The sequence below is a fragment of the Anarhichas minor genome, unplaced genomic scaffold, assembly GCF_050575085.1.
Source record: "Anarhichas minor isolate MPS153535 unplaced genomic scaffold, ASM5057508v1 ptg000003l, whole genome shotgun sequence".
Lineage (NCBI taxonomy): Eukaryota > Metazoa > Chordata > Actinopteri > Perciformes > Anarhichadidae > Anarhichas > Anarhichas minor.
The window spans coordinates 12,638,508-12,666,489 of record NW_027466449.1 but is presented as its reverse complement, the minus strand read 5'-3'; the positions used below and the strand labels follow the sequence as shown (position 1 = coordinate 12,666,489).

Here is a 27,982-nt window from a genome sequence, read left to right as displayed (position 1 = left end):
AACATTTCATTATAGCCTTTATTATGTTCAAAGATACCTTTCATAACTGCCATAAATGTGTATAACTGGAAGTGCTCTTTTTAGGTAGTGAAATGGGATTGCAATGTTTTAAATAAATATATAGTTCAAAAGAATTGAGTAATAATGACCAGTCGGTACACTGTGGTTTGTCCATTTAGGTGACTAGTGCGCCCCCTAGTGTATTAATGTGAGACTACACTTTTGGTATTGAGCCGTTTAACCTTTTGTTACACGTTTAAGGCAGAAAGCACATGTTTCTGACACTTGATTCAATTACTCCTCCCTTAAGCAAAACTATGGATATTCACAGTACGCCATATTTACCCCATAAGTAGCAAATCTTCAATCCTTTCCCCTCCCTTACATGCTGACAAAGTGTTCAAACTGAGTCATTGTGCATCAACAGCTTTCCTGATTCTGTTCATAACAGGATGTAAACGCAAGATGAAGAATGTATCCAGAGGTTTCATATAAACACAAAAACAATTTGCTTGCCCGTATTTTTAACACCTTGCAGAGCACCATGACATCCTCTGGAAACTGAGCTGTGAACTAAAGTATTAAAAGGTATCCAAGTACTTGGATGGAATACTGACATGATGATGTACAAATATGTGAGGTGAAGGCAGCAGCCACATGATAAACGGCATATTTCAAATACTATTCTGTAGGTTTTATGTCTGGTTACAAATTAGGAAAAGACATTCCGCTGTGTCAGGTGGGTGAGATAAAGGTTTGTCCCTGGGTTAGGTCCCGCTTCCTCCTCAGACTTCTTCGTCAGGTTTAAAAGGCAGTCGACCTGACCATCCCATACGCCCCGTACAGTCTGTGGACGAGCTCTTTCTTCTCCGTCTCAGGCAGGAAGCATGACTTTGCAGAACTGATGTTCTACGAGACACAAGAAGCCACTAAGGTGCATATTTAGTGTGCTTGAGTTCAATTTTAAGGACTAGTTCAGCAATTTGTGATATGCGCTTATCCACTGTCTTGCAAAGAGTGAGATGAGATGATTCATGCTGCTTGTACCAGCCAACGACCAGTTAGCTTAGCATAGCCAGTCCAACCTTTCCCTTTAGTGCAAAAATACTCAGTTACAAGTAAAAGTACGAAAGTATTTACATCAAAATATACTAAAAGTACCAAAGTACTTTTCAGAATAATGTTTGTTATATTATATCCATTGATTCATTAATGTGTTCATCACTTATTGTAGAAGCTTGTGAATGTGGATCTGATTTTGTCATATTTAGATTACAATGAATAGGCCCTATTTTCTGGGTTACAGCATCACCCGGCACATAGTAACGTTATACGGCTAGTTTAATAAATAGCTAAAATCAACGTCAGTTATTCCCACCTTAAAAAGTTGGAATAATTATTCTGGTGTTCGGGAAAACAATATTTTTTCTTTTAAGTGTGTTGCACGAACCATCCACATATCTGCCTCGAGAAATCTCAAAGACATAAAACTATGCGGTTTCTGGGTGAGTGTATGAACACGATGATTGGTGGTGGAATTGGTTGCGATGCAACGGGCACCGGTTCAAATCTTCCCTATATTGCACCAAATAGTTCAGGGCCAGCTCTGCTTACAAACAAGCTATAACATGGTATCTAGTGAGCTTTAGAGGGGCTGGTGGACAGATATTGTTACATTTAAACAGAGACAGGCTAGCTGTTTCCTCCTCTATCATTCTTCTCATCTAACTCTTGGCAAGAAAGCAAATTAGAGTCCACCATGTAAAACTTTTCATTTAATGATCAATCCATGTGCAAACCGGATGAAACCTGGATGGGAAGCACAATTCTTCACACACTGTGTAAAATAGGTTAATAATTGTAATTATTAATAGGATTTGAGGCATTGGAGATTTTGTTCCTGCTTTAATTAGCAACTGATGAAGTTATTACCATGCACAGGGCATCTACACCCCGTGCTATGATTTCAAAAATATATTCAAATGCCTTCGTCCTGTGAACCACTGCTGTAATTATTCATGCATTTGATCTCACCAGTCGTTTGAATTCCTCCTCCGTGAATCCCATGTATTTGTGCGCCGTGCTGTAGTCGAGGTGCAGGTTTGAGTTGAAGATCAGTGGGTCGTCTGTATTCAGGGAGTAGTTCGCTTTGTCCTTCCTGAACCTGCACAAAGAAAATGAGGAAATCCAGACCAAAAAAATGAATTAAGCCCCCAATTCTACTTGAATGCAGGTTAATAACAAGGCCGTCATGTACAATAAACACAGCTCACGTGATGACCGGATGCTTGGTGAAGTCTGGGTCACAGGCACCTGTCAGCTTACTGGAAATAGGACACACCTGCAATCCGAAACAGCACAGGAAGCACTGAGAAACCTAATTACTGCAGTCTTTCTTCTTCCAGCTGTGATTCTGGAGGCTCCACTAGAGGTCAGCGTATCACTGTGCTCCTACTGGTGGGTATTGTAGTAATGCAGTCAGCTATGTTGCTATAATTACCTGATAAAATGATCCCACTCTGCAATGATCAAAATGATTCTTGCAGAAATCAATAACCTGTGGTGTGATGGTGATGATTCCTCACCTCAAAGTGCATGTTCTGAGCCAGCAGGTTTTTGTACAGAACTTGGTCTTCCAATGTTCTGTAACCGTGTCCAACCCGTTCAGCTTTCAGCACTTCTACAGCCTAAAATATAAAGACGGGTCAAGAGGCGAAAGGTTATAAACCACAAAAACAATCCTCCATGTTGCACTTGTCAGCAGAATTTGCAGGCTATTTCTAGAGGCGCACTTCCATCTGTTGTGGCATAGCTGATGAGCTGTCACTTTCAGGGAAGGCGTTAGAGTGGCCACTTATTTAGGCAGTAAGACGTACTGTAGCTTTTCACTAAAGCAGTTTAAATACAGCTGCTGAGATGGACACAAAGAGTGAAAAATGTTGTCGCAGTTATGCATCTACACATGTATTTGTATGTGTTTGTGTAGCCCTTTGTGCAGTTGTTGTCCAGTCCACTTTCAGACACTCCCAATCTGCTCCTTCGCCGACTTAAACCTGGCCAACGTTTTGTTTCTTTTGGATCTATTCCTGCTATAACCGGTTTACTAATTTATATTGTTTGTGCGTGACTTCATTGTTTTGTTTAGTTCCTGAGAGAATTCAGTTCTCATATGACACCCTGTTCAGAAATGTCTCACGTCATTGTTGAACGGCTTACCTCCTTCACTACGGACGGGGGGCCCACTTCTCCTGCGTGAACTGTCCTGTGGATCCCACAGCGCACCGCTTCCTGTCAACAAAATCAATCACAAAACGCATCAGCAACCAAACTGCACCGCCAAACATCTGGCTTTCACATCTGCAGCTCTGCAGCACCTAGCGAGGCGCGGTTTATCATTTAGTTTTTTTGTGCACACTTGCTTTGTTTCGGATGGAAAAGGATGTTCTTTACTGGGAACTACAATTAAATGAACAATGGCATTGATATTTTTACAGTATGTGCACTTTGTTATCTGCTTTCATTTTAGCATTCTTAACCTTGGATACACTAAGTGTGGCTTGCTTAATCTGCAGGTATCTAGATGTCATGTAGCTATGAAGATTACCCTCAATATTAGCGTGGACTCTGCTCAGTGAGTTCTGCTTCTTGTTAATAATTGAAGTATGAAAATGACACACAAAATCATAAACTGTATGCATACAACATGAGGAAAGTAAACTGTACTTGAATAAGTCGTACAAACAAACTCGCATGAAATTTCATACACACACATGCCAACCTGCATGCACACATACAATCCTGAATTAAAGATGGTTGTAAAAAGCCTTTCAATAAAAAATACATTTCAAGAGACTATTTGAAAGAGGATTGATTTTGCAGAGTTAGTACAGCACAGTTTAATTATGGACAAATCATTTGAATGGTATGACGGCCTTATTGATGCTTGATTGGTAAAGAGCTAATCAACAAAATATGTGCAACCTTTGCAAATACTATACTTTCAACTGGATTATTTTGATTTTATGGTCATCTTGTGAATTATTGATCAATAATTTCAGGCAGGGAGTGTATGAAAATATTTTACACTTTCGTACCCACAAACTATTGAAAGCCACCCACTGGATGACTTTGGCATGTTTGACATCTTAATAATGAGTGACTGAGAGGCAACAGACTCATAGATGAAGAATTTACATTTGGTGTTTACTGTCCACCTTTGCACCTCTACACTATTACCACATCAACACGCTTCAAACACAGAAATGTGTGATAATAAATTCAACACAGCAAATAAGCAGTAACTGTCAGATGACTATAAGGACACTTCTAGTATATACTACCTCCACTAATCATTCTCATATTACACTGAAAAATATATTTAAAAAATGAACTGTCCCTGTGTAGTCGAGTCCAACCATCCATGCAATCAATTTCAGGTAAGATTTGCTCTACGTCCAGCACTGTAACGTTTTAACTGATTAATCTACTGCATTCATTGTGGTCTGACAGGCAAAATTGATTACTCACTGTGGTCCTCCTTGAATTAATCAATGCTGAAAACCAAATTGGATTTTTCGTCGGTTCTTAAGAGATTGATTTGTGAGTATTAGGTTATACTTCGGTACTGTGTTGGTTACAGATAACGACATTGGAGTCCACATCAATTTGAGACGATTTTCTAACAGTGAAAAGTAAAACAGTTTGTCAGCCGAAACCACCTCAAACCCACAAATCCAGATCAGAAAGTTGGCCAACTGTAATCTAAACCAGTATGGCAGTACAGAATGACAATAGACAATGGTACAGTAGGGCGTGCACCTATTCTGCAGGTTACCAAAGAAGTCTTCGATACCTTCTCACCAAGTCTGAGAAACATGTTCCTCCACATTACAGTGTGAATCATGTGGGGCTGTCACAGTCAGGCTTTGACTTGTGTGTTCTGTGTCTTTGTGTAGCTTCACCCTCCTCACTCTACCTGTCAGTCACTCCCTCAGCACACCTAACTTCCTTCACCTGCCTCTAATCAAGCACTCCCTCCTCATCAGCACAACTCCCCTCACCTGTTCAAGCCACTTTATAAACCCCTGTCTCTCAGTCACTCACTGCCAGGTCATTGTTTGTGTTCTACCCGCCTGTTTGTCTTGTCCTGTTCCCGGTTTCCCCGTCTGCCTGCCTTGTCTAGTTCCTGCTGGATTTTCCTCTCTTGTCGTGTGCTTGGACTCCCAGTGGTGTTTGGTAACAATTCCTATTTGTGTTAATAAACACCTTCTTCACGCTACTCTGCCTGGTCTGCGTTTGAGTCCCCCGTCATGCCCCGTGACAGGGGCAACATGTTACATAAAACCTATTTTAACAAGACTAACATGTTAATGTTCAGCAGGTATAGTGTTTACCACGTTCATCACTCAGCGTGTTAACATACTAACATTTGCTATTTAGCTCTGAACACATAGTACAGCCGAGGCTGATGGGCATGTTATCAGTTTAGCAGGCTGTAGCTCAGTGGGGAGAGCAGGACGTCTTTTAAGGGTTGGCGGTTGGATCCCTGGCCCCTATTGTCTGTATGTCAAAGTGTCCTTGGGTGAGACACTGAACCCTAAGTTGCTCCCTGGGGGCTTTACAGCAGCCCATTGCTCCTACAACACTTAGAATTGGTTAAATGCACAGGTCAAATTCCATGTATATACTTGTACTGTAGCAACAAAACCAAGCCTCCAAGTCTTTCTAAGGATTCCTGAAAGTTGTAGGGGCGATAAACCGCAGCCATATTTCCATCAGCCTGCAGCGTGTGGGAACACGAGGTGGACTCTGTGACTATGAAATGTTTTTACAACTTCAAAATGATGCAATATGCTGGCAATAAAAAGGATGTCCACTGTGCTATAATGCTAAAGTAAGCAGTCTATTTATGTATTCTGTCTGCAATTTTCCTTCAGCAATCACACTTCTTGTTAAACTGTTTAAAAAATCAACGGCTTTTTCAAAAACGCATTAAGTGGCTCAAAACACTCGGCTCCTGATGAAGCAGCAGAACAAGCTGCTGTTGTCAGTGGTACCGAACCTTTGTCCTTAAAGGTGCAACGTGTAATGCCAAGCCACCTGCTCCAAACAAGTACTGGGTCCATACAATCGAAGTTTACCATCTTCAGTTATTAAAAAAAAAGACTCTGATACGGTCAAAACAAACGCTGCTAAGTGTGACGTGTGTACTTTACGTTAGCCACCTCTGTGTCAGGTCTTCTCCATGCCCTTATCTATGAGATTAAAAAACAAAAGGAATAATCCAAATCTATAGAATAACAATTTAATTTAGTTTTCTCCAGAGAAATGAAATGCTAAGATATGGGCCAACTGTATATATTCTTTAAAAAGTTGTCTTACAATCAAGGAGGCCTCATGACCCCCCTTTGAAGCTTTGGCGACAGGTTGGGAACCAGTGGTTTAGCTGATCTTGGTTATAATTATTACCATTATTGCTGTTGTTGGTATACAAGTTATTGTTATGTGTGTAAGGCTGTGATTAAAGTAAGCAAAACACGGCAAAGCCAGCACCTTTTTTAATCCCCCTCATGCTTTGACTGTCTGTTGGTTGTTTCAACCCGCTCACCTCATAAGCATTCCTGTGCTCTGGATTGGCTTCACAGTTGAGTGATTCATCGCCTGCCAGATCGATGGCAACCACACCTTCATGGTGATATTTCTTACACAGCTCCACCACATCCATGGACCAGCCTAGAGAATTTATAACACACATTATATTATGACACATTTTGGTCCTGCCAACTCAAACACACACACACACGCACGCACACACACACACACGCACACACACACACACACACACGCGCGCGCACACACACACATGCACACATGCAGATGATGTGTAGGTGAAATGTGATGATACAGTTGAAGCACCATGCTACATCCTTCTGTATCACTCTACAGCTACGATGAGCACAAGACAACGTTAACCAAGCTGCTGGCTGACAGTAACCGGGACTACTTCTTAAAGGAATAGTTCAACAGTTTAGGAAATGTGCTCATTTGCTTTGTTTCCGATAATTAGACGAGAGGATTGATATCACTCCCATGTCTGTACTGTAGCCTAAATATGAAGCTACCAGCAGCCGCCGACTAGCTTAGCTTATCTTAATGTTTTGATTTAGTTACTTTTCAGGCAAGTTGTTTTCCCCTTGTTTCCAGTCTTTATGCTAAGCTAAGCTAACTGTCACCTGGCGGTAATTTCACATGTACTTACAGACACGAGAGTGGTATCAGTGTTCTTATCTTCTTGCAAACAAGCATAACTATTCCTTCAATTTGCTGCATCACATGTTGACTTTTCTTACTGTATGAAAACATAACCTACTTTTACAATGTAAATGTCCCAGATCATCAAACAGTATTCATAATCAGAACACAATATAAGGCAGCATACTGCAGTTAGACATACATAGTTTGACATACACAAGTCAAACATACTGCAGTTATAACACAAGTCTAACTGCATACTGTTATGCAACAGCTTGTATAAGATGAGGTTTCCCTTAAATAGCCCTTTGTTTTCACATGTATAATGACAAAATCAGATGTCCTCCATATGTTCAGGAAGTCTCCTACGTTAAGATGCAATCGCTCTATAACTAGTTTGTGTAAGAGATGCATCGTAAAATACAGAATGACAGATATGAATTGCATTTGGCTGTAGGGCAACACAGGAAACAGCTGCATAAATGGAACAGAGCAGATTTGCAGAAACCTTCTCCCTATAGTCACTGCTGCTGCCGCTGAGACAGCAACTGCTGATGTTACCACCATGATTTGTACTGGTACAGCTTGTAGACTGTACACAGTGATCGACACAGTTGCTGTAATTGATATTACCACTACTGCTCCAGCTACCACTAGTACAACGATTCCAAATAGTTGTACCGTTGTGTGAAAACAGACTTTTCCTGAGCTAGTGAAGGCAATATTGGTCTGTTGATTTTCGGTCCACCCCTTCGGTCTAAACTGAAATATCTCAGCAAGTATTGGCTGGGTTCCCATAACATTTTGTACAAACATTACTGGTCCCCAGAGAATGAATCCTATTGACTTTGGATCACGCCCTGACTTTTCCTCTAGCTGATTGATATTTTTGTCTTTTACTATTGGAAGCACTGAAATCAAATTTAATACAGATGTTCATGTTCCTCTCAGGATAAATCCTAACGACGTTGGTGACCCCCTGATTTTTCTTTTGTGTCATCATCAGGTCAAAGTTGTAAATTGTCCAATACTTTGGTTTATAGACAAATAGCTGCAAAACTAATGACATTCCCACCAGCCTCAGCTGTACTTTCTGTTTAGCGCTAATTCGCAAATGTTAGCATGCTAACAAACTAAACTAAAATGGTGAACATGGTAAAAATGACACCTGCTCAACATCAGCATGTTTGCATTGTCATTATAAACTTACAACTTTTCTGTTTCTCTGTCTTTCTTTTTGTCGAGCTCATTAATTGATAAGAATAACCGAGGCAGAGCTTTAAGAAAAGACAAAAGACAGTACAGAGAGGAACCTTCTCTCACAAGGTTGTTTTGGGGCGACAGGAGCATGAACAGTTCATTACTTGGCATGTGGCGCATGCAGCATAGAATGGACCTGGCTTTGATATTGAAGGCCCTCTCCCCCTCGCTGAGGCCCTCGTTAACCAGGTGCACCACCTCGTCTGGGCTCAGGTCACCTCTGAGTGAAGAAAATACAGAAACATGCAACGAGTGAAAGTGAATACATCCCTGCCTTTAAGCAACACCAACACCAGGTTTCCCCAAAGACTTACTCTTTCTGGTTCCACGGTATTGGATCCACTTTAGTGTTAGCCAGAAAATGCGGGCTGTATCTGACCTCCACATAAATCACTCCCTCCTTGGCTTTGTCCTCAACGAATTCATAGGCTATCCTCTTTATGGCCTCTCTGTCTCCACTGTAAGAGAACAAAGGAAAACACGACATGAGTAACGTTGCTCTTTGACTCTGACAATCTCTTATCTCTTATTTAAATACCTCACATCTATTCTAGGATTAAGAAGAGTGTAGTGGAAAAAACATCTGCAAGGGACTGTATGAAGATGATTTTTGGGGTGAGCAGGAGAGATTCTTTAAAATATTTCTAATCCTAGATTCAATTTTATTTCAGTATTTCCCTTTGAGAAATATTAAAAATTGTAAATGACATCTGAAAGACAGCGTTTGTGTTTGCTGAGGGTCATAACTATGTGTTTGGCCATAACAACCTTGTATTATTTTTCTCCTCAAAATCAACTAGTAGACTCAGTTTTGAGAAACTGAATAGACTGAATAGGTCTTACTAGTTATTGTTGCTTGATTGTTGCTTTAGCGCTCCACAGAGTGCGTCATTTTACACTACAGCAGTTTCGACCCTCCACTTTATCTGCAGCACAGCAGGAAGCAGAACAACTGTAAAGTAAAATGTGCCTTATAAAGTTACCCGTAACAACATTTTCTACAAAATGGTGAACTTAGAAGAAACAAATCAACTGTTATTGTTTGTTGGAGCTGCAACAATCGTCAGTCTGAAAATTAATCAGCAACTATTCTGTCAATTGAAGAATAATTCAAGTACATTTTTCAAGCAAAAATGGAAACCATTTCCCTGGTCTTCTTTGTACATGTGAAGAGTTATACATGTGTATAGATATGTATATACCGTATATATATATATATATATATAAATAACGCTGGGGAGAGCTTCAAATATTTATGAAGTTTGTATACAGTCCTTGGCCATTTGCTTATCACATTTTATACACATGATTGTACTGCATAACATAATGTGCTGTGACAGTATTAGAAGAACCACAGCTCCACGTTCATCATTACTTTAGACTCAGTTGCACACTTTCTGGCCCACATCACATGACGAACAACAACACAGCTTCCAGCATTTACACAGGTCTGAATGTGTTGTTCTCCAGCATCCTCTCAGTAACCCCCCCACCCCCACCCCTCCAAACACTCACCACCAAGCTCATACAACAATTCTGCATGAGCTAAACTCAGCTAGCAAGTTCCCCATGCTGTTGAAGCCGCACTGCACACAAGGCTTTCAAGAGCCTTGATACAAGAGGGTCCATTCACCACAACTGTGTGCTGCAGTCCCGCCACTACAGACCGTCATTGTTGAAAGCTTTCACGGCTGTCGAGCGACTGAAAGACTTTATTTGGTCTTTTCTTAACAGTTCAACTGTCACTGGAGGACTAAATATAAGGCTCCGGAAAGGGTTCCCAAACAACTTTACCCTCCTCTTAGTTTAGTTGCCAAGTTGACACTTGATCTCGATATTGATGTCTTCCTGTTCTGCATGTCCGGCATTTAGAATCCCCACCCCGATCCATCACAAACCAGACTACACACTCTGGTTGGATGCGTCATAATTGTATAACACAAGTGCACATGCGTGATAACAGACTGCCCGGACGTTGACCCTCATCGAAGAACATCCTGGAGTAACATTCCTGTGACAGCAATAAGGCGGACCCTGACTCTTAATCACTCAAACTTTTGCTCTTTGCACTCCCTTTCACCTGCTCAGCAAAGAAAACACCGTTTTTATGTAACTGAATCGTAAAGGAGACATGTGAGCACTTACGCAACCACGTGCATGTATTCTGCAAACTTGCCCAGGAACGTGGTGAGGGTGGCAGGCTGTTGGAGGATAATGATCTGCGTCATCTCCTCCACGGTATTTGCTGGCAGAGGGATGCCGCGTCTCCTGGAAACAGGAGAGGGGGAAAAATGGAACAGTTCAGGGACAGTGTTGCATTTTCAATTTCATTTGAATACCAATATTTACGAGTCAAAGCTGATCTAATCTATATTTTTTACATTACCAATGTGTCGGCCGTGTTATGTGAAAGGTGTCGCTCATAGTGGCAAACCCAAAGAGAATTATCCCCCGACTGAACCTCAATTAACCCTGAGCTCTATCGAACATTTCAGCATCTTTCAGCTCATTGTTTTGCTTCTATGGGCCAACAATTTTATATTTTGGTTCGCTCTCAGTAGCGTCATGTTCAGCTGGGAGCTTGTTTTTTTGCATAAACCCGATACACTAACTGCTCAGCACAGACACAGTTCTACTAGGTGGTGAACATAGTGAAGGATCTTTAGCAGCTAAAGAGAGAGGTGTTTTCCTCAGAAGTTTGTGGAGACCAAAACAGAGATAGAAGAGTGAACATGTGACTTCCTTTCATCGGGAGGACAAAAACACGACCCCAAACTAATGCTAATGTGTCTGTTGGGTTTGTACATATGTACTCACATAAGATCTGATAACAGTTAATCATTTTTAAACATTACCACATTTTGAAGGATCCTTTAATTTTGGCTATCCGTGAAATGTGACCAAGATATGTTCTGAGCACATTTTGCAGTCGCTAAAACAAACGTGTGCTGTTTTTCTGTCCACCTCTTTGGTGAATACAACTTTGTTATGGTAACAATATTTCAAACATATCTTTTGCATTTATGTAATGCAATTTCTTGTTATTTATAGACCAATATAAGTGAATATAAACACCCGTTTGTGTGATTTATTAGTGGTGCTCTTTTTTACTTTTCAGTACGTTTTAATCAAAAGAACTGTATGACGTATTTTCTTAACTTACTTGGCAACATCAAGAATAGTCTGCACCCTGATGGCTCCATCGAGGTGCACATGCAGCTCAACCTGCGGATGAGAAAGATACGCAACAATAAATGATCAATTAAAACAAATTATCTTCAAACAGATGGGCGTTGCCATATATCCAAGCCTCGCTGTACACTAGAGGTAAGATACCCAGTAGTGTTACAAAAACAGAGCAGCCAGAGAGCGCAGTGATGGTGGTGTTGCAGTTCAGTGTTTTGACTGCAGCCCAACAAGTGGTTAAAAGGCCAGCAAAGGGTCAAAGAAGATGAAATGTTCTGGCTCTCCTTCAAGCGCTGACAGCAGTGATTTATTGTGGCAGATGACACCGATAATCTATGCTCCTCCTTCAACAACATGAGGCCTAATCTTTGCTCATCAGTCAGGGTGAGGTTTAATTAAAGAAGGTCTGACAGCATACATTTCATTTCTCTTCCTGGTTGGGAGCAATGGCGAAGAAGAAAACGAGCATGTTAATGTCAAAAAACTGAATAAAACCAGTAATCAGTGAAAATGTTGGATCTATAAAGTTTAAGAAAGCAGTCAATGAGCCTTCTAATGACCCCAGTTAAGCTCCATCCAGCTGTTTAAGGTCTTAACTTCACCCATGGGGATTTTTTATTATTATTAATATTCTAGAAGAGGATATAAAAAGGGGTGTGGTCATTGGCGGAATATTCTCTATTTCATGAAAATGGGTGGAAACACAGTAAACACGGACCACAACAGGAGGAGTTAAATAAGGCATACAAGTAAATGCCTGAATAGAATTCAGTGTGCTGCTCCATGGACTAGCCCTCGGTTTGCTGTATTATTCTTGATACACAGTAAATCTATAATTGCATTGAACTCTAAGGGAGCCGTTGTATTTCTTCAACGTTAAAACGAGTATCAATAATATTGAAAAGTATTAATGTTTTGGAGGACAACTGCTTGTCAAGGTTGAAGGTTTTTTCCACGACAAACATAAAACATTACAATTAACTTCGGTCTTTGTTGTTATTTGGTAACCACTAATAAATAAGCATGCTCCTAAAAAGAAGCAAGTACAAATTGACTTTATGCAAGTAGATTCTTTACTTGCACAACTGGACGAGTGAAAAAAAACATTAACGTTGAACCCTACATCAGCCATCAGCTTTTAATAAAACAAACATTTCTTGTGCGTTACGATTTAAGATAAAAGAATGAATCTATTTGTCAGAGGACAGAGAATTAATCTGCAACTATTTAGATGATTGATGAATAGTTGGGTCTTCTTTTAAGTAAAAACTCCAACATCCTCTATTTCCATATTTACAGATGTGAAGACTTGCTGCTTTTTTCTGTTTGATATTATTGTAGATTGGATATTTTGGGGCTTTGGTTGAACACAAAACATTTGAAGACACCACCTTGGACTTGTAGAGATCATTAGAACTTCGGTGGTGAACTTTCATTCACAGTTTTCTGATAAAGTGGGGGCCAAATGATTGATTAATAAATCAAGACAGTACCCTGTGATAACCTGATAATAGATAATAAAATAAGCACCAATTATGACCAACTGCTGTTTAAACCTGCTTCGTTATTGCCTTGCTACTTAGATAGAACATAAAAACATGTACACGTTGTCCAGCTGTGTCCAGCTGTGTCCAGCTGTGTGGTGAAACCAAAACTAAAAAGATCTTGAAATCAAATGTTTGCAACAAGAAGAAATGTGTGTTACTGAAACTGCTTGAGTGTGTCTTTTGTTTACATCTATTCTCTTCCCTTAAAAGCCTGGTGTGGTGTAACGTGCAGCTCGGAAATGATTCCAGTACTCACAGAACTTCCTTTAGTACATTGTGGTTAGTTATATAAAGAGATTATACTGATTGCCACTAAACACAGTGAATGAGAAGCACAGCACAGCACAGTGAATGAGAAGTCCAGTTGTGACGCAACATTTTAGCTTCTGTGTTTATTTATCATTGATAATCATCTAAACCAGAACAGAAACTCAATTAGCTGATTGACAAAAAATGTATTGTCAACTATTTGTATAATCGATCAAGTCATTTTCCAACCACAAATACAAAACATTCGTTAGTTCTCAGCTGGCTTGCTGTGTAGGATTGAGTGGCATCTAGCAGATTGCAACATATTGTTGGGATCTGACCCTGCTGTCCTGGCTGGCTGAGACCTTCACATGTGCTTTTCAAATAAAGGAGCAGCCATGTTCCTTCCTTTCACCAAAACGCCTGATCTGGGATCTGCAAGAAACCTCATGCCGGAGGACCACACCCCCCAGCTCCAGCAGAAACCTGATGCTGGTCCCTCATTGGCCAAGAAAGGGCCCCCCACTGGTTGTGCCACCTGGTTTATAAGCCTGAGCACAGCTAGAATTATTTCTCTTCCGTCCAGACACCGCTGGTGTAAGGAGATCCACAAGGCTCTCTTCACCCCGGACACGCGCTGGTGTCAGGAGGTCCACAAGGCCTCTTCACTCCGGACTCGTCCAGGGGACAAGAAGATCCACGAGGAACCGCGGCCTCATCAAATCCTATCAGGTCACATGCAACATTCGCTGGTCGAACAGACTGTGTTTTATTTTGAGTTTTGGATCCTGTAGTGCGAGAACGGATAACTTCTATGCCCCGTTCTCCCACCCTTTTTGTGTACACACCGCCGGCAGAAGGAAACAATCGTTCCTCGCCGAAGATTTCCGGGAAGGACGACCCAAACCTCGTCCCTCAGCCGAAGTTAAAAAGCCCCTCTCTGCAGCGAGGAGGCCGAGTCTGCGCCAGCCAGCCCCGAGGCCGCGCCACCGAGAGCCAGCGGCTACTCGAGGACCGAGTGATCCCCACCACGGGAAACGTACCCTACCGAACGAAGCTTCTACAAGTAAGAGTTACTGGTATCTGGGCCTAGCTTAGCTTAGCATAGCATTAGCTTAATTTAGACTATTCGTTTATGTCGTTGTTATTCCTGTATCTTGTTGTGTTAAGTTACTGTCGTGTTATAACGTGTTATTACGCCAGCATCGCGGACCACGGAGTCCCGTTATATTGTGTATTTTCTGCTGTAACCGTTCGCATTTGATCCGTCGCTGTTAGTGGATGTGGAGCTTGTGATTCTATCACTCTAAAAACTAAAACTACGGTGGCCGACTCTCGTCTGGCCGACCGAGTTTCGGGGTGATAGGGAGACAAACTCGCGTTTCACCGCAGTGACAAAGATCTGTTTGTTTTGGGGATTCTTTTATTTTGTTTTTGTTTTTATTCTCTCCTCTTTAAATCGGCTCTGCGAGTGAGATCTAGAACCGCAACTATCACCGCAAAAGCGTGCTGTTCCTCACTGCCTCACTACTGCGCAGAGCACCGCGCTCAGAGCTCGATTTTCTCTCTCTCTCTCTCTCTCTACTAACCCGCACACACACGTAGTTAGAGCTACTGATTTTGGGTGAATCTCTCAGACACGTGGTCGCGTAATCTATTGTCTCAACCCACATTGTGCGCCGTCCCACGTGGTTACACGTAGCCACCTCTCAGCTATCTTGTCGCGGGTCAATAGACTCCGCCATCTTTGCTTGTAGGCTCACACGCCCCTTTTTAGGTTACGTACCATCACGGTTTGAGTAGCTCCCCCCCCTTTCGTTTCCACACACTCACACACACACACACACACACACATGTACATATATCTATATACATATCCTTACCCCACTTTATTCATTTGACTTTAGGTATTAGATACATAATTGTATGATAGTGTTTGTTGATTTTGATAGTACTTGATTTGATCATTTATTATTTTGATTTAATAAACTCTGTTATATTTTAAAGAGCAGTCGTCTGTGATTACTTGTGCATATGTGTGTAATAATAACTGGATGTAGTGGCCTGTGCTCGAACTTAAACCTTCACTTTCACTCTGAACGTGTAATAGTAATCAGACTATTGACATTATGAGTGAACGCTAATTATGAGACTTAGTTTTATTGTTTGGTTATTGGTCCCTGTTCGCAGGGTGGTGCCCCGTTATTATTAATAATCATTAATAATTGTTACTGACATTAATAATTCTATTGATGTCAAGAATTTAGTTTCTTAGATGCTGATAACCAAACACGCTCCTCTACGTTCCCAACATAATGGTGCCCCGTGTGAGGCTACGTTATTCCAGTTTTATTGCAGTATGTATGCACACTAATCCATAGTATACCTTCGAATCATTTTGAATAATTTTTGAATAATTAATTTTCCTTAGAAAGTTGAATTATTAATTTTTTTTGAATAATCCAAATTTCTGAAAATTATTTTCCAAAATAGTTTGATTTTTGATATTCAAAACGTTTTCCTATTTTAATTTAGTTTTAATTTTGATTTTAATCTTAATTTTAATTAAATTTTCAATTTTAATTTCCTTTCTGAAATTTGTTACTTCTTTTCCTTTCCAGGTTAGATCATTCGTTAGATTTCCTAAACTAACAGTCAGCTGTGTTTAGTAGATTTGATCGTTTATTTGTAAAACCAAAACTTTGTTTTGTTTTTCTTAATCCCTCAAAGAAAAGTTACACACAGCTGTCACAGGCCAGAAGTGCTGAAACCACATTAGCATTTTCTACCTTTGAGTTGAAAAGCAGTAGTTAATACCTCAGAGCAACAGTAGAAATTATAAGTCATAGAACTAGGCATTTCACTGTGCACCTCAGAGCAGTAATTGACGTCCAACAGTAGAAATTGTAAGTCACAGAACTAGGCATTTCACTGTGCGCCTGCATTAACCGTAAACACTAACCGTTTTTCTTACTAACAGTAGGGAATTCTAACCACTGTTGCCATTTACAAAGAAGTAAAATGGGCAGTCAAAAACCGTACAGGTTAGGAGCAGAAGCTCACCAGGAGCCAGACAACCCTGCACCACAAGATGCAGCTGCTGGTCTCCTCAAACTCGCCCTCTCTGATGACAGGAGAAGGGGGGAGTACTCCCAGGTCCTGAGTGACCTAAGTGGGTCCGAGCCCACTTCCACAGGCGAGCGAGACATTCCGCATATGTCAAGTGTACGCCTAGAACGAACACCCTCTCCCACGTGGGGAGAGGTAGATCACCCTCCCCTTGATTTTAATAATTATGGCGATTCAGACGGTTTAGGCCCTCTCCGCGCGCAGGGCCTGCGCACCTATCACATAGAGTCCCGCACGAAGGACGTAGAGCGCTTCGATCCAAATATTCGCTACTCGAGTATTGATGACTGTCTCAGGGTCCAAATCAGGTAATGCCACCGCACTCGTCAGAAAACCCGACACCGACTCGCAGCCCACCTGACTAAGCCAAGTGACCTTCCCCTCTGCTGCTCAAGTCTACTTAGTAGGGTGGGGAAGAGAACTCGGCACACTCCCTGAAACGACCACTCCCAATTGCGCGCCCCCCCCTGTTCTTTAACCTTCTTGGGCGACCTTGTTCACAAAGACAATGCCCGTTGTGTATATATATATTTCAGTCATACTGGGGGGCCATAACACACTTGCTCTACTCGATTCCAGGTCAGAAACGAACCTAATGTGTCCCCCCCACCTTTCGCATACACCTCTAGGGTACCACAACCTTAGAGGCCCTTCCAGCACCCTAGTTCGGAAAATCCTTTGTCAGCTAAGCCTTGTTTATCCTGCTCTGTCAGCGTGATCCACCTCCAGTTTGTTCAACGAAGCCACCGCCTTCTTTCAGCCGAGTCATCGCCCGGGCGTGTCAAGTCGCCAGTGCCGCATGGGACAGAAGATGCCTAGTGCACGAGGTTTTTCTTCCAGCTCCTGCCCCGCTTTAGGGAACTGAACTTGATTTGCGCGGGGGACCTGTCTCCATCTCTAATTAGGGGGGAGGGGCGGGGGAAATGTCATCATTACCCGCCATGACACACTACAGAATGAAGCCGTTCTCGACGCTTCCCTGAGTGCTGGCGGTGACGTGGTGGTATGAGCCCTCGTCAACTTGAACAGCTTCAGGGGGGAAGGCTCTGACAACAGAAACTTAGAGAGATGCACTTCGCAGGGAGTGCAACTCGCCAATCTAGCCAGTGTTGAAACCAACCAGAAAATCCGGCTTACCATTGACTACTAACGTTTAACTGCATGCTTCAACTCGCCCTGTAGGCATGCACTAACCGCTAACAAATCCAACTTCAACCAGAACATTTACAAGACCTGAAAAACTTTCATTGTGACTGTAAACTTACGCTCCACTCTCATAAATAACCCTTTGCATGCTTTAGAGACTCTACCAGCAGTGACCAAAGAAGACATAACCTACGCAGTAGCAGTCAGATTTAAAGCAGGACCTCATCAGAGAAAAGCTCATCCGTTAACAGCCAACAGCGGAAAACCCCAGCCTAGCTGGTCACCCTAGACTGTGTTAACAAAATCCGTAAATCTGCTACCACTACTGTTATGCAACCCTCACAGGTACCTCTGGCCTATAGTCTTGGCAGCGCAATTCCAATAGATCCTAAAACTTAGACATAGAACTCGCTCTAATTGTACCGATCAGAGAGAGATAAACGCACATTATGTACAAATACATCCAGAAGCTACAGACCAGACTGGATTCCCTCCTATTCGTAACCCCACGTTTTAACCAACCTGCGACTGCTCCGCCGACGGACTCCAGTCCCGTCTAGGAGTAGAACCAGTAACCACTGTTTCCCCCCCTCACCTGCTTCTATTCTTTCTACTCTTCTCTTCTCTCTTTTGTGTTTTGTTTTGTTTTATTTGGGTTGTTACTTTCTTTGACACTATACCGCAATGCTAGGATTATCACAAAATCATGATTAGCGATTGAATTATTTGGGAATAATGTTTTTGCTCACCTATGATTTGAATTGTGTATGATAGTAGATGTAGGCAGAGGTAGTTAAAGTCATCTGCCCAGATGCCACCTTAGTCATCAGCCCAGATACCAATGAACTCTGAACCCTATGAACTCTGAACTCTGAACTCCATGAACTCTGAACTCTATGAACACTGAACACTGAACACTGACTGTTTTAACCACTGCTTTTGGTTCCCGGAATACTTGGACTGTCTAACCTCTTCAGGTTCTCAGGAATACCTGGACAGTGTTTCCCACCACATGGATGCACGTGCCAGCCCTTGGTTTGCTCTAAAGACCGTGGCCATCACCCCGCTCTTCAGACCAAAGGGGGGATGTTGGGATCTGACCCTGCTGTCCTGGCTGGCTGAGACCTTCACACGTGCTTTTCAAATAAAGGAGCAGCCATGTTCCTTCCTTTCACCAAAACGCCTGATCTGGGATCTGCAAGAAACCTCATGCCGGAGGACCACACCCCCCAGCTCCAGCAGAAACCTGATGCTGGTCCCTCATTGGCCAAGAAAGGGCCCCCCACTGGTTGTGCCACCTGGTTTATAAGCCTGAGCACAGCTAGAATTATTTCTCTTCCGTCCAGACACCGCTGGTGTAAGGAGATCCACAAGGCTCTCTTCACCCCGGACACGCGCTGGTGTCAGGAGGTCCACAAGGCCTCTTCACTCCGGACTCGTCCAGGGGACAAGAAGATCCACGAGGAACCGCGGCCTCATCAAATCCTATCAGGTCACATGCAACATTCGCTGGTCGAACAGACTGTGTTTTATTTTGAGTTTTGGATCCTGTAGTGCGAGAACGGATAACTTCTATGCCCCGTTCTCCCACCCTTTTTGTGTACACACCGCCGGCAGAAGGTAACAATCGTTCCTCGCCGAAGATTTCCGGGAAGGACGACCCAAACCTCGTCCCTCAGCCGAAGTTAAAAAGCCCCTCTCTGCAGCGAGGAGGCCGAGTCTGCGCCAGCCAGCCCCGAGGCCGCGCCACCGAGAGCCAGCGGCTACTCGAGGACCGAGTGATCCCCACCACGGGAAACGTACCCTACCGAACGAAGCTTCTACAAGTAAGAGTTACTGGTATCTGGGCCTAGCTTAGCTTAGCATAGCATTAGCTTAATTTAGACTATTCGTTTATGTCGTTGTTATTCCTGTATCTTGTTGTGTTAAGTTACTGTCGTGTTATAACGTGTTATTACGCCAGCATCGCGGACCACGGAGTCCCGTTATATTGTGTATTTTCTGCTGTAACCGTTCGCATTTGATCCGTCGCTGTTAGTGGATGTGGAGCTTGTGATTCTATCACTCTAAAAACTAAAACTACGGTGGCCGACTCTCGTCTGGCCGACCGAGTTTCGGGGTGATAAGGAGACAAACTCGCGTTTCACCGCAGTGACAAAGATCTGTTTGTTTTGGGGATTCTTTTATTTTGTTTTTGTTTTCATTCTCTCCTCTTTAAATCGGCTCTGCGAGTGAGATCTAGAACCGCAACTATCACCGCAAAAGCGTGCTGTTCCTCACTGCCTCACTACTGCGCAGAGCACCGCGCTCAGAGCTCGATTTTCTCTCTCTCTCTCTCTCTCTACTAACCCGCACACACACGTAGTTAGAGCTACTGATTTTGGGTGAATCTCTCAGACACGTGGTCGCGTAATCTATTGTCTCAACCCACATTGTGCGCCGTCCCACGTGGTTACACGTAGCCACCTCTCAGCTATCTTGTCGCGGGTCAATAGACTCCGCCATCTTTGCTTGTAGGCTCACGCGCCCCTTTTTAGGTTACGTACCATCACGGTTTGAGTAGCCCCCCCCCCCCTTTTGTTTCCACACACTCACACACACACACACACACACACACACACATGTACATATATCTATATACATATCCTTACCCCACTTTATTCATTTGACTTTAGGTATTAGATACATAATTGTATGATAGTGTTTGTTGATTTTGATAGTACTTGATTTGATCATTTATTATTTTGATTTAATAAACTCTGTTATATTTTAAAGAGCAGTCGTCTGTGATTACTTGTGCATATGTGTGTAATAATAACTGGATGTAGTGGCCTGTGCTCGAACTTAAACCTTCACTTTCACTCTGAACGTGTAATAGTAATCAGACTATTGACATTATGAGTGAACGCTAATTATGAGACTTAGTTTTATTGTTTGGTTATTGGTCCCTGTTCGCAGGGTGGTGCCCCGTTATTATTAATAATCATTAATAATTGTTACTGACATTAATAATTCTATTGATGTCAAGAATTTAGTTTCTTAGATGCTGATAACCAAACACGCTCCTCTACGTTCCCAACATAATGGTGCCCCGTGTGAGGCTACGTTATTCCAGTTTTATTGCAGTATGTATGCACACTAATCCATAGTATACCTTCGAATCATTTTGAATAATTTTTGAATAATTAATTTTCCTTAGAAAGTTGAATTATTAATTTTTTTTGAATAATCCAAATTTCTGAAAATTATTTTCCAAAATAGTTTGATTTTTGATATTCAAAACGTTTTCCTATTTTAATTTAGTTTTAATTTTGATTTTAATCTTAATTTTAATTAAATTTTCAATTTTAATTTCCTTTCTGAAATTTGTTACTTCTTTTCCTTTCCAGGTTAGATCATTCGTTAGATTTCCTAAACTAACAGTCAGCTGTGTTTAGTAGATTTGATCGTTTATTTGTAAAACCAAAACTTTGTTTTGTTTTTCTTAATCCCTCAAAGAAAAGTTACACACAGCTGTCACAGGCCAGAAGTGCTGAAACTACATTAGCATTTTCTACCTTTGAGTTGAAAAGCAGTAGTTAATACCTCAGAGCAACAGTAGAAATTATAAGTCATAGAACTAGGCATTTCACTGTGCACCTCAGAGCAGTAATTGACGTCCAACAGTAGAAATTGTAAGTCACAGAACTAGGCATTTCACTGTGCGCCTGCATTAACCGTAAACACTAACCGTTTTTCTTACTAACAGTAGGGAATTCTAACCACTGTTGCCATTTACAAAGAAGTAAAATGGGCAGTCAAAAACCGTACAGGTTAGGAGCAGAAGCTCACCAGGAGCCAGACAACCCTGCACCACAAGATGCAGCTGCTGGTCTCCTCAAACTCGCCCTCTCTGATGACAGGAGAAGGGGGGAGTACTCCCAGGTCCTGAGTGACCTAAGTGGGTCCGAGCCCACTTCCACAGGCGAGCGAGACATTCCGCATATGTCAAGTGTACGCCTAGAACGAACACCCTCTCCCACGTGGGGAGAGGTAGATCACCCTCCCCTTGATTTTAATAATTATGGCGATTCAGACGGCTTAGGCCCTCTCCGCGCGCAGGGCCTGCGCACCTATCACATAGAGTCCCGCACGAAGGACGTAGAGCGCTTCGATCCAAATATTCGCTACTCGAGTATTGATGACTGTCTCAGGGTCCAAATCAGGTAATGCCACCGCACTCGTCAGAAAACCCGACACCGACTCGCAGCCCACCTGACTAAGCCAAGTGACCTTCCCCTCTGCTGCTCAAGTCTACTTAGTAGGGTGGGGAAGAGAACTCGGCACACTCCCTGAAACGACCACTCCCAATTGCGCGCCCCCCCCTGTTCTTTAACCTTCTTGGGCGACCTTGTTCACAAAGACAATGCCCGTTGTGTATATATATATTTCAGTCATACTGGGGGGCCATAACACACTTGCTCTACTCGATTCCAGGTCAGAAACGAACCTAATGTGTCCCCCCCACCTTTCGCATACACCTCTAGGGTACCACAACCTTAGAGGCCCTTCCAGCACCCTAGTTCGGAAAATCCTTTGTCAGCTAAGCCTTGTTTATCCTGCTCTGTCAGCGTGATCCACCTCCAGTTTGTTCAACGAAGCCACCGCCTTCTTTCAGCCGAGTCATCGCCCGGGCGTGTCAAGTCGCCAGTGCCGCATGGGACAGAAGATGCCTAGTGCACGAGGTTTTTCTTCCAGCTCCTGCCCCGCTTTAGGGAACTGAACTTGATTTGCGCGGGGGACCTGTCTCCATCTCTAATTAGGGGGGAGGGGCGGGGGAAATGTCATCATTACCCGCCATGACACACTACAGAATGAAGCCGTTCTCGACGCTTCCCTGAGTGCTGGCGGTGACGTGGTGGTATGAGCCCTCGCCACTTGAACAGCTTGAGGGGGGAAGGCTCTGACAACAGAAACTTAGAGAGATGCACTTCGCAGGGAGTGCAACTCGCCAATCTAGCCAGTGTTGAAACCAACCAGAAAATCCGGCTTACCATTGACTACTAACGTTTAACTGCATGCTTCAACTCGCCCTGTAGGCATGCACTAACCGCTAACAAATCCAACTTCAACCAGAACATTTACAAGACCTGAAAAACTTTCATTGTGACTGTAAACTTACGCTCCACTCTCATAAATAACCCTTTGCATGCTTTAGAGACTCTACCAGCAGTGACCAAAGAAGACATAACCTACGCAGTAGCAGTCAGATTTAAAGCAGGACCTCATCAGAGAAAAGCTCATCCGTTAACAGCCAACAGCGGAAAACCCCAGCCTAGCTGGTCACCCTAGACTGTGTTAACAAAATCCGTAAATCTGCTACCACTACTGTTATGCAACCCTCACAGGTACCTCTGGCCTATAGTCTTGGCAGCGCAATTCCAATAGATCCTAAAACTTAGACATAGAACTCGCTCTAATTGTACCGATCAGAGAGAGATAAACGCACATTATGTACAAATACATCCAGAAGCTACAGACCAGACTGGATTCCCTCCTATTCGTAACCCCACGTTTTAACCAACCTGCGACTGCTCCGCCGACGGACTCCAGTCCCGTCTAGGAGTAGAACCAGTAACCACTGTTTCCCCCCCTCACCTGCTTCTATTCTTTCTACTCTTCTCTTCTCTCTTTTGTGTTTTGTTTTGTTTTATTTGGGTTGTTACTTTCTTTGACACTATACCGCAATGCTAGGATTATCACAAAATCATGATTAGCGATTGAATTATTTGGGAATAATGTTTTTGCTCACCTATGATTTGAATTGTGTATGATAGTAGATGTAGGCAGAGGTAGTTAAAGTCATCTGCCCAGATGCCACCTTAGTCATCAGCCCAGATACCAATGAACTCTGAACCCTATGAACTCTGAACTCTGAACTCCATGAACTCTGAACTCTATGAACACTGAACACTGAACACTGACTGTTTTAACCACTGCTTTTGGTTCCCGGAATACTTGGACTGTCTAACCTCTTCAGGTTCTCAGGAATACCTGGACAGTGTTTCCCACCACATGGATGCACGTGCCAGCCCTTGGTTTGCTCTAAAGACCGTGGCCATCACCCCGCTCTTCAGACCAAAGGGGGGATGTTGGGATCTGACCCTGCTGTCCTGGCTGGCTGAGACCTTCACACGTGCTTTTCAAATAAAGGAGCAGCCATGTTCCTTCCTTTCACCAAAACGCCTGATCTGGGATCTGCAAGAAACCTCATGCCGGAGGACCACACCCCCCAGCTCCAGCAGAAACCTGATGCTGGTCCCTCATTGGCCAAGAAAGGGCCCCCCACTGGTTGTGCCACCTGGTTTATAAGCCTGAGCACAGCTAGAATTATTTCTCTTCCGTCCAGACACCGCTGGTGTAAGGAGATCCACAAGGCTCTCTTCACCCCGGACACGCGCTGGTGTCAGGAGGTCCACAAGGCCTCTTCACTCCGGACTCGTCCAGGGGACAAGAAGATCCACGAGGAACCGCGGCCTCATCAAATCCTATCAGGTCACATGCAACATTCGCTGGTCGAACAGACTGTGTTTTATTTTGAGTTTTGGATCCTGTAGTGCGAGAACGGATAACTTCTATGCCCCGTTCTCCCACCCTTTTTGTGTACACACCGCCGGCAGAAGGTAACAATCGTTCCTCGCCGAAGATTTCCGGGAAGGACGACCCAAACCTCGTCCCTCAGCCGAAGTTAAAAAGCCCCTCTCTGCAGCGAGGAGGCCGAGTCTGCGCCAGCCAGCCCCGAGGCCGCGCCACCGAGAGCCAGCGGCTACTCGAGGACCGAGTGATCCCCACCACGGGAAACGTACCCTACCGAACGAAGCTTCTACAAGTAAGAGTTACTGGTATCTGGGCCTAGCTTAGCTTAGCATAGCATTAGCTTAATTTAGACTATTCGTTTATGTCGTTGTTATTCCTGTATCTTGTTGTGTTAAGTTACTGTCGTGTTATAACGTGTTATTACGCCAGCATCGCGGACCACGGAGTCCCGTTATATTGTGTATTTTCTGCTGTAACCGTTCGCATTTGATCCGTCGCTGTTAGTGGATGTGGAGCTTGTGATTCTATCACTCTAAAAACTAAAACTACGGTGGCCGACTCTCGTCTGGCCGACCGAGTTTCGGGGTGATAAGGAGACAAACTCGCGTTTCACCGCAGTGACAAAGATCTGTTTGTTTTGGGGATTCTTTTATTTTGTTTTTGTTTTCATTCTCTCCTCTTTAAATCGGCTCTGCGAGTGAGATCTAGAACCGCAACTATCACCGCAAAAGCGTGCTGTTCCTCACTGCCTCACTACTGCGCAGAGCACCGCGCTCAGAGCTCGATTTTCTCTCTCTCTCTCTCTCTCTACTAACCCGCACACACACGTAGTTAGAGCTACTGATTTTGGGTGAATCTCTCAGACACGTGGTCGCGTAATCTATTGTCTCAACCCACATTGTGCGCCGTCCCACGTGGTTACACGTAGCCACCTCTCAGCTATCTTGTCGCGGGTCAATAGACTCCGCCATCTTTGCTTGTAGGCTCACGCGCCCCTTTTTAGGTTACGTACCATCACGGTTTGAGTAGCCCCCCCCCCCCTTTTGTTTCCACACACTCACACACACACACACACACACACACACACATGTACATATATCTATATACATATCCTTACCCCACTTTATTCATTTGACTTTAGGTATTAGATACATAATTGTATGATAGTGTTTGTTGATTTTGATAGTACTTGATTTGATCATTTATTATTTTGATTTAATAAACTCTGTTATATTTTAAAGAGCAGTCGTCTGTGATTACTTGTGCATATGTGTGTAATAATAACTGGATGTAGTGGCCTGTGCTCGAACTTAAACCTTCACTTTCACTCTGAACGTGTAATAGTAATCAGACTATTGACATTATGAGTGAACGCTAATTATGAGACTTAGTTTTATTGTTTGGTTATTGGTCCCTGTTCGCAGGGTGGTGCCCCGTTATTATTAATAATCATTAATAATTGTTACTGACATTAATAATTCTATTGATGTCAAGAATTTAGTTTCTTAGATGCTGATAACCAAACACGCTCCTCTACGTTCCCAACAATATTGAATATATTTAATGCATTAAAACATATTTAATTTCAGGTCATTATACACTAATGTAAACATAGTTGTGAACATATTATTCCATTTCTGCCCAAGAAACCGTACACACTGGTGCTTTGATAACATTCAACTGATCCAGCTGTAGCAGAGTGTACGTCTGAACCACAACAGAAACTCACTGAAATAAAAAAAGTTGATTGGTCGATTGCCAGAAAATAAATTGCCAACTATTTTCTTTATCGAACAATGATTACGGTCGTTTCTTTTAAGCAAAAATAGCAAATATACGGTGGTTCCATTCTCTCAGTTGCAAGGATTTGCTACTTTCCTGTTTGATATTACTGTTAACATACTTTTGTCTTTTTTGAGATTTGAAGATGTCAGATGTGGATTTTATAAATAAAAAAAATGTGACGGTCATTTTTTACTGTTTGTTGACAATAAATTGAGAAAATAATGAATCAATGATGAAATAATTGCATTATTACTTACTACACGAGCACACACTGTCCTAACCTAGCTACTATACTGTGACTATACTGTACAGCATATGAAGCATGGATGGTGAACTGGTGGTTGCTGCAACAGACAATGACGCTACCAGTGGTATCATTTCCACCAGAGCAAATTCATATTTAATCGATCATCAAGCAGCCTTCACTCTAACAATGCCTCTGCTTTTACAAGTTATGCTCTGTGCTGTATGTGTCATTTCCTGTCTTGTTATCAACTGTCAGCAGATCAGGTGCATGCCCAGTCAAGAAGGTTCATGCCCAGTCACGACTCCAAAGGGCACCAGTGTGTATACATTCCCTGCACGTGTGCCAGATGTGCATGTGAAACCATAGCTGAGAATGAAAGGTCCATATTTCACTTTAAGGCTTTGTTATGCAAGCGAGCCGTCTCTATACCAGCCAACAAAAGAACTACTGTGACAAAAACAAGCAAATACATGTTTGTGTTTCTATTGCAGTGAAGAGTTGCTCACGTGAATAAGGGGAACTCCTTCATCCCACGTGCATGCATTAACGCAGAATGACATCGACTACAAGGCAAGCTGTTAAAAAGCGGATCCAAGTTCGGATATTTATTAGCTTCATTTCTTTGCTCCGTGGAAGTGTAAAAAAAAAGATTACACTGTTTATAATAACCAGACAAAAAGTGTGGGAATTTGCTCAGTGGAAAATATATCTGTAAAAAGTTATTTTCACCACCGCGGTGCTTGTAATTTAAAGCCGGGTTATCACATGTCAAAGTGAAAGCGGTGAAATGTTCTTTCGTATTTCACTCCGGGTAAGAGAGAGACACACACACAGTCACCCCAATACACACAGACAGACACTCACACACACACATAGGCTACTCACCGGTACCGGTATATCATGTTTTTTTTTGTATTTTATTTCTTTCTTCAAGTATTTCACCAGCTTTCCATTGAAATGCCATTGGTTAATACTACCCTGTGCCACCGGCTGATAACGTACCTTTGGCTTGTTGAATACCACTTGTTCGCACGAGAGCTCGGCCATCACGGTAAAAAGCCTGCGGCTGCCGGTGTGTCTGCTGGTGCACAGAGAGCCGAGGACTGGAGAGCCGAAGTCTGTCGCTGCTCGTCTGGCTATTATATGCATGACTGCGGGACACGCCTTCCTATTATCAAGAGGCAAAAAAGCAGCAGCCCCCGAGTGCATTGGTGCTACTGTACAAACATCCCGAGAGGCTGTAACAGAGCTGCAGGTTCAGTTTTTTGCACCAACACATGTAGACTGTAGAAGGATTAAGGGCTCTGTATATGGCAGCAGCTTTGAACCCATGTGATACCAGCTTTACCGCTGGTCTAATTGATATATTTATGTCCAGCCGGATACCGCGCTTTAATTTAATTTAATTTAATTTCACTGTTGAGCTTTCTGTTGTTATTATTGCCTTGCTTTTGCTGCTTTGTCCGTCAAAGCACTTTATAAAGTCTGTTTGTAAAGGTGCTGTATGAATAAAGTTATTATTATTATGGATCTACAATTGCAAAATGCAACAGGATGTATTAGTACATCCTGGTATTTTTGGTACACTGCATTTATGTATTGGGAC

The 27,982-nt window shown here is 42.8% G+C and overlaps 1 protein-coding gene across 1 annotated transcript; it reads right to left on the bottom strand.

The window, feature by feature from the left end:
• ada (adenosine deaminase) lies at window positions 1-27,540 on the bottom strand. The gene is made up of 11 exons (XM_076098474.1): window positions 27,379-27,540; window positions 11,675-11,736; window positions 10,657-10,779; window positions 8,826-8,969; window positions 8,616-8,731; window positions 6,608-6,732; window positions 3,217-3,288; window positions 2,586-2,687; window positions 2,274-2,341; window positions 2,035-2,164; window positions 1-909 (listed from the first exon to the last, which is right to left on the bottom strand). The coding sequence occupies exons 1-11, from the start codon at window positions 27,523-27,525 to the stop codon at window positions 805-807; spliced, it is 1,194 nt and encodes a 397-aa protein (XP_075954589.1). The 5' UTR covers window positions 27,526-27,540; the 3' UTR covers window positions 1-804.
• Window positions 27,541-27,982: the final 442 nt, after the last annotated feature.

Excerpts from the sequence above, each read along its gene's own strand:
- ada (XM_076098474.1), bottom strand. The coding sequence starts at position 27,525 with ATGCATATAATAGCCAGACGAGCAGCGACAGACTTCGGCTCTCCAGTC. Across the intron at positions 3,289-6,607 it reads AGCACAGGAATGCTTATGAG|GAAGCGGTGCGCTGTGGGAT; the intron begins GTGAGCGGGTTG and ends TTTTGTTGACAG. Across the intron at positions 2,688-3,216 it reads CCCCGTCCGTAGTGAAGGAG|GCTGTAGAAGTGCTGAAAGC; the intron begins GTAAGCCGTTCA and ends TTTATATTTTAG.